Source organism: Anguilla rostrata, chromosome 19, assembly GCF_018555375.3.
Source record: "Anguilla rostrata isolate EN2019 chromosome 19, ASM1855537v3, whole genome shotgun sequence".
Classification (NCBI taxonomy): domain Eukaryota; kingdom Metazoa; phylum Chordata; class Actinopteri; order Anguilliformes; family Anguillidae; genus Anguilla; species Anguilla rostrata.
This window is the reverse complement of record NC_057951.1, coordinates 4,917,329-4,926,993: the sequence shown is the minus strand read 5'-3', so window position 1 is coordinate 4,926,993 and position 9,665 is coordinate 4,917,329. Positions and strand designations below refer to the sequence as shown.

Below are 9,665 nucleotides of genomic sequence, written 5' to 3'. Positions count from 1 at the left end.
TCTGGCTTTCAGGATGAAAGAGAATGCAGTCATATCCACGGCTGTGCGAACGTGTACAATTTAGGATATTCTGTCAGGATGTATTTTGCTTCTTGGCAGAACTGGTTTGACCTGGCTTAAAAATCCACACGCTGTTTCAGCGGTAAAATGCTTCTCCGTGACACGTCACAGCTAGCTTTGTGAAACGAGAAAACCTTCGGACGGAGGTCGGATGCAAGACATTACCGGTCGTGAGCGACCGTGAGAATCGCTCCTCTAGCATTGTTTCTTTAGTTTCGCTTCCCCTGTGTGTGAATGTGTGGGATTAATAGGGCTCACACTTACAATTCATTTCTAGGACGGAGTGTAGCACAGTGGGTAAGGAACTAGACTTGTAACCGAAAGGTCGCAGGTTCGATTCCCGGGTAAGGACACTGCCGTTGTACCCTTGAGCAAGGTACTTAACCTGCATTGCTTCAGTATATATCCAGCTGTATAAAATGGATACAATGTAAAGTGCTATGTAAAACAGTTGTGTAAGTCGCTCTGGATAAGAGCGTCTGCTAAATGCCTGTAATGTAATTTAAAGCGCAAAGAACTTAGCACGCGAACTGTGCGGAGGAGTTTCCAGATAAGGTGGGCTGCTAGGTGTGAATTGCCCATTCATTTGATGAATCAGGAGACGGGATCTCAGTGAAACTGCTAAACGACGTTAATTGCAGGAAGGACAATGGCGTTTCGAAACAACACTCACTTGATGACGTTACGGTTTTATCTGATTATTTCAGTCTACTTTTACGTGGTAACCTAGTTAGTTCATTGCGAGACCTAGTGAACTGCCATTTTAAAGAGTTTTCTATTCCACACCCATGACTCAGTGGTCATGTGACCCCAGGGCCCTGTGCAGGGTGAAATTCTACTTTTTATTCCCCCCCCCCCCACTCCCCCCATAGTCCGGAAGGTTATTCCCATCCGCTGGGTCAGCCAGGCAGCGCCCCCGCTTTAGGTCACTGCTGAGAAACCGAAGGTAGCGAAAATGTTAGCCAGCGCGCAGTTTTCAACTGACACTACGAGAAGCGACAGGGAAGCATTTCCGGCAGGCCGTTGCCCCGGGAAACTGTTACATCATCCAAGACCGGGCTTGTTTCGAAGAAGAAACAAAAATTCACGGTTATATATACTCAGTGCCGTACCTGTTTTTTTCGCTTTAGAACCCCATAACTCATAGACATCGCGGAGGGAATAAAGACCGAGGTACAGAGGAATAGACAAAATATCAATTTATTAATAACTTAATTTTGCATTACATTCGTGATATGGGTACCATGCCCCCCCCCCCCCCACACACACATATACCAGTGAGCTGCCATCGCAGTTGCACCAACAGCACCCCCCACCCCCCCCCCCCCCCACCCCGACGTCTCCGACACGAAAGTGTAATTTCCTACAGTTATCCCTGAAGAGAGAGAGGCCGTTCCTCTCCGTCTCACAACAGCTCCCACAGTTCTGTGCAAGCGAAGGCGTTTCGCTCGAACCTTCCTCGACACGCTGTACACGTGGGAGTAAATTAGGCAGCGCTGCAAAACTCCCCCCCCCGAAAACCCCCCCTCCTCCTCGGATCCCACGCTACTGAGCGGATCGCGTTACTCAACATGGCGCCCCCTGTGAAACATCTGATAGGACTGCATGCACTCTGTAACCCCAACCCTACGCACCACATTACAGAGGAGGCCATCACTGTCAATTAAAATCAAACTCAATTGAAATACATACATGTACATATGAATACGTACATACATACGTATGTGTATATTTTATTTATGTTTTTTATTTGATTCTTTCCATGACGGCTTCCGAAATAGCAGTGCTTTGGGGATGGTTTTGCAGGTGGAAAAAACTGTGACAGACTGGAAAGGAGGGGGGGGTTGAGAGTGGCAATAATGCTATGTACAAAACAGGCGATAAACGAACAAGGTGACAGAGATTCACCTTTGCGTGTGTCTGTGTGTGTGTGTGTGTACGTGCGTGTGAAGGGGGTGATCGAAAGCAAAGGCGTATCAATTCAACCCAGACATCAAGAAAACATCAGAATATATTACAACGTATGCACATTTTAAAATCTTAAAAACCTATAGATTTTTTGGCTTTATTAAACAACGATATATCAATATTCGGTACGTAGGTTTACATAAAAATTTAAGAGAGGCGGAAACAAAACTAGCTACTCATTTGCAAAAAAGGGCGTGGTCTTAGTGAGGTCCTCTTAGGTCTCACGCAGGATATATACACAAGTATAAATGTTTCCACCGACTCCACTTACATGACGTGGCATGCCTCTGTACCCTCTGAACCTGGGGTGCTTCACCCCAAAAACTCGGCGTCTTCCCAGAAGACAACGGATTTACACCCAAGCTAAACAGACAACCGTGGGCATAAGTGCTCGCAAGTAGTCGTAATAATAACAATGACAATAATAGTAATAATAATAATAGTAGCAATTATGATGATCGTAGTAGTAATAATAATAATGTCCAATTTGACCAACAGCGTTTCTTTGGCATCCCCAGTCTTCTCGTCAGCATGCATCTGTCCATCTTCCCCGCGAGCTTTGGGAGGGGGGCGGACTCTGCGAGTCCCAGTCAGAGAGGGGGATAGAGGCTCTGCCCCCCTGCCCCCCCACCCCACCCCAGCACACCCGCAGCTCTGCTTCAGCTTCGCGTCTCCGGGCGGCTCGGCTCCACCCGCCGGTGACTCGGCCCTCCCGACCGCCGCAAAAACCGCGTCGAGAAACCCTCTCGACGGGTCGAGAGTGAGGGGGGAAAAAAACCAGAAGAGAGGACGTCTCCTCAGCCGCGGCGGCGGGGGCGCCTCACGTGGACTCCAGGGCGTCCAGCTGGAAGACGTTGTGGTTGGTGGGGGTGGTGAAGTAGAGGGGGGGCTGGGCGGAGGAGACGGAGGCGGCGGCGGCGGCGGCGGAGGCAGAAACGCGGTTGTCGCAGGGACTCGCCAGGCTCAGGGTCCTCTCGAAGTCCAGCAGCTGGCCCATGAAGTTGAAGTTGGGCGAGATGTTGGACTTCTTGGTCTTGACGATGTCGTAGGCGTCGTTCATGGACAGGTTGAGCTTCTGCATGAGGTAGGCCACCGTCACCGTGACCGAGCGGCTGATTCCCGCCAGGCAGTGCACCAGGACGCCGCACTCCTGGCTGCGGGCCTCGTCTGCAAAAGACGGGAGATGGAGAGCAACGGTTAGGGAGCTGGCCAGGTTACCGGAACACTGCTGGTTCATTTCCCAGATACGAGTTTGCAGTCAAACCCTTGAGAGAAGTTCTTAACCTGAATTGCTTCAGTATATATCCAGCTCTATACTATATAAACCTGCAAATAGTTATGAAAGTTGCTCTGGTTAAGAGTGTCTACTGAAAACCTGTAATGCATCGCACACAATTATGAATTCTGTATAGTGAGGGTGTTGCGTGTTAAAAGGTTTGTACCTGCAGTAACACAGCATAATCACTGGTGATAAATCAACTCAAACAGTGTTAAATCAGCTGTCCAAAGTGGACACTCATAGAGTTAAAAGTACACTATCAGAGTTTATTTTTCACTAGGTTCTGCTGTGCTGCGGACGCAAAAAGCCGGAAGGGCTCGGATGATATCCTTCCGTCAGCGCGGGTTAACAACTGTGACTGGGGGGAACGGGGGGGGAGCGCGCCGCATATTTTGGCAAGTGAAGCACACAAGTCTGGCACACTTCCTTTGCTTAACCTTAGTTGTGGTTTATCCTAGACGGGCTGTGGGAGCGCGCGCGCCCGCCGTATTAGCAGGTCTTTTGCGAGACTCTGCCTGGCACAAAAAAAAAAGAATGTTTCATTCAACGCGTTCTACTGCGACCGAGCACGAATAAAGGCGAAATTCTTCAAGGCGACCTTGAGTATCTGACGTGGGGGATTGACCATTAAGGGCTATTAAATGATTCGCCCGACTGTTGTGGCTGCAACAATGGTGCCATTCACGGATTAAAAGAAAGAGGAAGTCATGGGGGCAGCCCATTAAGGCTAACAGGATGTTAACATTACCCCCGCAAATGGCCCCCTTTGTGTGAGGAAACATTACCGTGCCCCAGATTAGTTCCTATGCCCCTTCGAGACAAGCTTCCTTCCTGCCAGGATCAAATTGCTACCACGCTATTCATGCATCACAAGCGCTCATTTTACGCTCGCGTTGGCCTGAAACGCCAATGGCAGAATAAAATCTAGGACGACAATAAAACAACAACAACTAAACTCTGCAACATTATTACAATGCAAAGTCTTGCGTATTTTAGATCCTTCAGAACGTGTCCCCTATTTTTTGTGTTTGCCGCAGTTAACAGCCCGTGCCCTGTCTGCGCCCGAGGGCACCTTAGTTAATGTAAAATGTGCATCCAAGTCCTAAAGCGCTTCCACACACATGATGAGTTGTCATTTTAGTGAGATTTACAGACCATGGCGGAGCACTTAACCGTTATTACGCAGTTATTATGTGCGAAATACACGCTTGAGTATTCACAACAGCCTATTTATTTGGGCACTCTTTCTGGCTTTTCAGGTAGGAGTTTAACAATTAATTTTACGCATTTGGCTTAAAGCCACTAGACATGTATATTCTGAAAGTAAAGCATTTTAGCGTTGCGTAACGGTTGTCCGCGCTTACCAATGAACCCGATAGCCTCTGGGAAGAACTGGGAGAGATTCTGGCTCCAGTGATCCGAGATGGGGATCTGTTTGTACTTGAACTCCCCAGCGTTCTCAAACAAATTGGGGAGGTTGGGCGTCACGTTCAGGATGTACTTGATCCCATATTCCTCCAAAATGTCCAGATTCGTGGAATCCTTGGCGCAGCCCAGGTAGAGATGGGGCAGGATCTCCACGGGGAAAGAAGGCTGCGGGTTCGACAGGGGGCTTCCGTCCGAGTCGGTGGCACTGTTGGGGTCGCGGTCAATGTCGGACTCGATGTCGGAGGAGTCGGAGCTGATCCGCAGGCCGCCTAACCCCAGAACGTGGGAACTCGGGGAGCTGCTGCCGGACGAGCTATCCAAATTGGTGTCGCACAAGGCGGGGAACTCGGCTTGAAATTTGTTGAAGCCGCCTGCGAGAAAATAAAGACACATCCAGTCACCTCAGTGAACTCCAAACGCTGCACAACATGCACGTGTTCCCACTGTTTCATTCGCAGATTTTCTTAAATGTTCCTAATTTAAACTGGAGCCGGATTGGCAAATTCACAACGTGCTTGGAGCGCTCAGTATTTCATTATTGAAAAATAAAAACCGCATGTACAACCACAAACATGTCGTGTGTCAAAATAAACAACGCATCGAATCGGAATATATACAAACAATGCATTGTCAAAGCATCCGGACGGCAAAACATTTGTACATACCTTCTAAGTAAAAAGCCTTGTATCCCTCGTCTTTCATTCTCCGAAGCAGCAGTCCCAACACCGAGCCGCCGTCGACATTTTCGTTCCATTCTCTGCTGTATTCGTCGTAGAGCACGATCGTGTCCGTCTTGCACCTCCGCGCGAATCTCTCCCGGTCCTCTCCGTTCGCCAGGAGGGACTTTATGGGCAAGTTGCCCTTCTTCAGCCGCCGGAGCATGAGGCTGGGGATGGCAACGTTTATCGCCGTCTCGACGTGCGACGACTCGTACAGCTCCTGGGCTCGGCAGTCCATCACCAGCAGGCAGTCGCTGCGCGTTTCTAGCTGCTCTCTCAGCCATTCCACGGTCTTGCTGATTGCCATTACCGAATCGAAATGAACGGGTTTGAATTTATCGAGCATTAGTGGGCCAAAAACCCGGACTTGAGGCTTAGGGAAGAATGTGTCTTTCGTTCGCAATCCAGCGCGTGTCCGAAGGGAAGCGGTACACCTTACAGTGAGGACTCGGGCATTGAGGTAATCGCGGCGTCACCAGCCATAAAAAAAAATCAGTTTCGAATAATGTTATGTCTTACTAAGCTGAACGAATTCTGTGGTCCACGGCTCGGTCCTTGCTGCAATCTACAATGGACACAATACGAATCCTTGTGCGAATATTATTCAAAGACGGTCTGTACTGTTATTCATTCATACGACTGAACGGAATGCCAGTTTATTTGTCAATGACTCACTGAATGCAACGTGTTCCGAGGTTGTCCTCTTGTTATATAATTTCAGCTCTTGAATATATTTCTATATATAAATCCGGAGCGGTCGTTTTGAATTTTTTTTCAGTTGTATCTGCTGTACATGCACATCTATTTGCCTTTTCGGTCGTATTCGTTTTAAAACGGACTTGTAAGGTCCTTCCTTGGTTTCGGTTTGTCCTTTCTTGTGAGCTCTCGGCCGTGGCAAGCGCGTGAATGGATACTAACATGGAGCCTTTCAATGGGTACATTATGTCGGCCAGCCAATGAGAGAGCAACGAGAGATGGTTTCCTTGGAAACGGGGCCGGATGGAACAGACTGTGTTGATGAATTGTTAATAAGTTTGTCATTCACAAAAACGGAAAGGAATTTCCGCTCCGGATAAACCTAGTGCAAACTGAGTGCAAACAAACAGCAACAGCAGTTCAACTGCGGGGGGAGGGGGGTGGGTTTTTTTTCTTTTTTTCTTTTTTTGGTGGGGGATCCTATATTGCGCTCATGTTTCCCGTTGGTTAAATATACAGTCAAAGAGCAACTCCAGCTTGGACACATTTGTCTGTCTGCTTTGCGCTCGCGCTGAATAGTATAGCCTAGGCTACAGACGCCATGCGCACAGTTGCAATAAACCAGGTAAAACTGTTAACAAAAAAAGGTTTGAACCGTAGCCGCGATTCCTGCCCTTTATTTTACGACGATTTGAAAAAAATTAATAACTAACTAAATAAATAAATAAGAAGACCAAAAATTTTATTCACTGAGTTGTCTACTTAGTTTTGTGCCAGCGAACGGCTTCGTTCAATGAAATGCAAAATAACGTAGTATTTTCAACATTTAATTCGAATTATAAAATAATAAATTTACCCAAATGGATCATCTAATGAAGATAAGAACGACATCCAGGCTTGTACCAGAGTTATGTCCGTAACACATAATTTCTGCGTTAGTAACTGAATAGTTTATTTTCGAGGACTTGTTTTACCGAACTGCAATCAAGTGTTCTTATTGCTTAATCGTAATGTTAAATTGTTTCATCGTGTAATCGCCGCGAGTGGAGACCAACCACGTGGAATTATCAGGCTATTAGGGGAAGAATGGAACTAATGGGAGTGAAATAAGAGAAATGCATGCCGTCGTAGTGTAACCTATTTCTGTCAATGCAATTAATATAATATTAGGCATGCGTATTACGGCGCCAATTAAAAAAGGAAAATAACTTTACCCGATGTCCGCGTGCGTCAAAACGGTTAAGCGGCACACTCCTCCAGAAAATGCACACGGTACATGGGAATGACAAACATGGCACGTTGACATTATTTATGTATATTATTAGGTAGGAACATTGAAACAGCTGCAGAATAGGAGTCCACAGAATTTATTTCTAGAAACATTTTGTAATTTGCATCCCAAAACATTGTCGTCCAGACGACGTACCTGTCATATATCTACAGAGTGAATACAGGGCGATTTGATATTTTAAAAAATAATTTACGTGGACATCAAAGAGATGGAAAGGTAAGATAATGCTCTCACGTTTAAGTAATGCTATATGTCATATATTGTGACATGCCCAGCCACACAGGCGGAAATGGTTCACGTGGCCAAGCACCCGCCTAAGTGCGCCACTCACCCCTAAATAGACCACTTCCCTTAATGAATGACAGTTTGAAAGCGACCGGAACAGAACCTAATCCGAGCCTGGGTAGGCCTCTACTGTCCGGCTCGTAGCCAGCACCGCTGGGTTAATATGATCGTTTGGTGCTTTACCTTTTGTGCCCATTCATGTTTAAATCTGGAAATCGTCCAAAACAAACTTGAAATCACCTGTTTGTTGTTCATCTTTCATTCATCTCCTTCTCTGCCCGTTCCCTTCCTCCATTCTAAAATTTAGCATGGGCGTATTCCGCGACACACCCAGGGGACAGTGAGGCTGCCATTGTACTGAGCGAGGTACTTATTCTAAACTGCTTCAGTAAATATCCTGCTGTATAAATGCACAGGTTGCGATGAAAAGGCGTGGAGTGGATCCCATACATTTCAATGAGCGCTATTTATGCAAAAATAACGCTAAATTGTAGCACGCCTACGATGTATTGCTGCACAGCACGTAAACTGAGATTACAGGCACTGCATTTTACGCTTGGTAATAATTTCCTAAAATTGAATTTTTGTTTGGCACCACGCATTTTGTAGCCTACGGTATGAATAATTTCACTCATGCGCGTTATTAGATGGTTGTGTGCGCATTGGACAAGTTAGATGGCTGTGTTCTTTGAGACGTAAATGCTCATTGGCTTTGATATCCCTGTTGACATAAGGCAGCAGTTCACTGCGTGCGGAGTAGAAAAGGCAGATGTATTTCCGAGAAGAACGTTTCCTGTCTCAGTTGGGCTCTCTTGGTAAGGTCGTCGTCTGGTGGATAGGGTAAAGGCACTGTCCAATAAGAATCCAAATTTTCAATAGTCATCTTATAAGTGAACAAATTAAAAATACTACGATATCAAGCCTAATAATTCACGTGAGATTTTAAACAATTTTTCCCACCCTACAGGAAGATGTGGTATGGCTCATTTGGAGACTATGTTTGTTTCGCAAGTACATTAGTCACACTGACCAGAAGTGAGTTTGAAATGAGTATCAGCTAAAGAGTCGACGGTGTCAGATGTGTAATCCAAGTGCTTAGAATTGGCATATTTTACGCATAATTTACTTGTTTATAAAATTTGAAAAAATAAAAATAAAAATCATATTCTCATTTATCTAGTTGATTGCTAAACACCTTTGGTGCGAGAACATAGTGATTTCACAGGGTCATTAAGACTGCCTGCCTTGTGTGTTGTGTCAAATGTATTATTTTACCGGGGACGTTAAGACCGAGACTGAGCTTCAGTACTGGGACAGTTAGAGACTCAGACCTAGCTTGTGAATCAGGCTGCTGAGCAGTTTCCCTTTACAGGCCCAGGCATGTTTTTTGGAAGTCAGATGTGAACAACAATCCCACAAACACATGACCGGATCCGAACTGCGGCCGAGGATCTTTCACATTCCGGAGCCGTGACTGAACCTTGCCATTACGCATTTTATGACAATTTACTCGAAATTCAAAACCCCCCACTGTGACTGGCCAAGTCTGCAATGAAAAAAAAAAACAAAAACATGCACCAACTCATTGAGTTTTCCACAGCTGCTAGGCATTCCAGGTAAGTTTTAGTCACTGGTAGACTACTGAATTGTTTGCATTGATTGTATTAAATAAAACGATTACATTAGTGCCACGACTAGTGCTCAGCGCCTATACGTTTTTCCCCTTCATGTGGGACTTTCGCACTTTCCCGTCGAGACCAACGCGAAAATGTATGGGGACAGAGTGGTGTAGGTTCTTTCTGCTGAGATCGGCCCCTAGTCCGTGTCTAGGCAACCTCCCACAAAGAATTAGCGCACACCTGTTTGACTTTAAACCGCAACCCTCTCGGCACGCGAGGAAAAAGCGGAGGCAATCAAACGGCGTAATTGCGATTACCCA

General features: G+C 46.3%; 1 protein-coding gene across 1 annotated transcript; it reads right to left on the bottom strand.

The window, feature by feature from the left end:
* Window positions 1-1,244: 1,244 nt before the first annotated feature.
* On the bottom strand, window positions 1,245-6,384 carry LOC135245546 (dual specificity protein phosphatase 6-like). Its single transcript, XM_064318647.1, has 3 exons — window positions 5,401-6,384; window positions 4,672-5,106; window positions 1,245-3,195 (listed from the first exon to the last, which is right to left on the bottom strand). The coding sequence occupies exons 1-3, from the start codon at window positions 5,798-5,800 to the stop codon at window positions 2,849-2,851; spliced, it is 1,182 nt and encodes a 393-aa protein (XP_064174717.1). The 5' UTR covers window positions 5,801-6,384; the 3' UTR covers window positions 1,245-2,848.
* Between the last annotated feature and the right edge of the window lie 3,281 nt (window positions 6,385-9,665).

Excerpts from the sequence above, each read along its gene's own strand:
- LOC135245546 (XM_064318647.1), bottom strand. The coding sequence starts at position 5,800 with ATGCTCGATAAATTCAAACCCGTTCATTTCGATTCGGTAATGGCAATC. Across the intron at positions 5,107-5,400 it reads CAAGGCTTTTTACTTAGAAG|GCGGCTTCAACAAATTTCAA; the intron begins GTATGTACAAAT and ends ATTTTCTCGCAG. Across the intron at positions 3,196-4,671 it reads AGAGGCTATCGGGTTCATTG|ACGAGGCCCGCAGCCAGGAG; the intron begins GTAAGCGCGGAC and ends CGTCTTTTGCAG.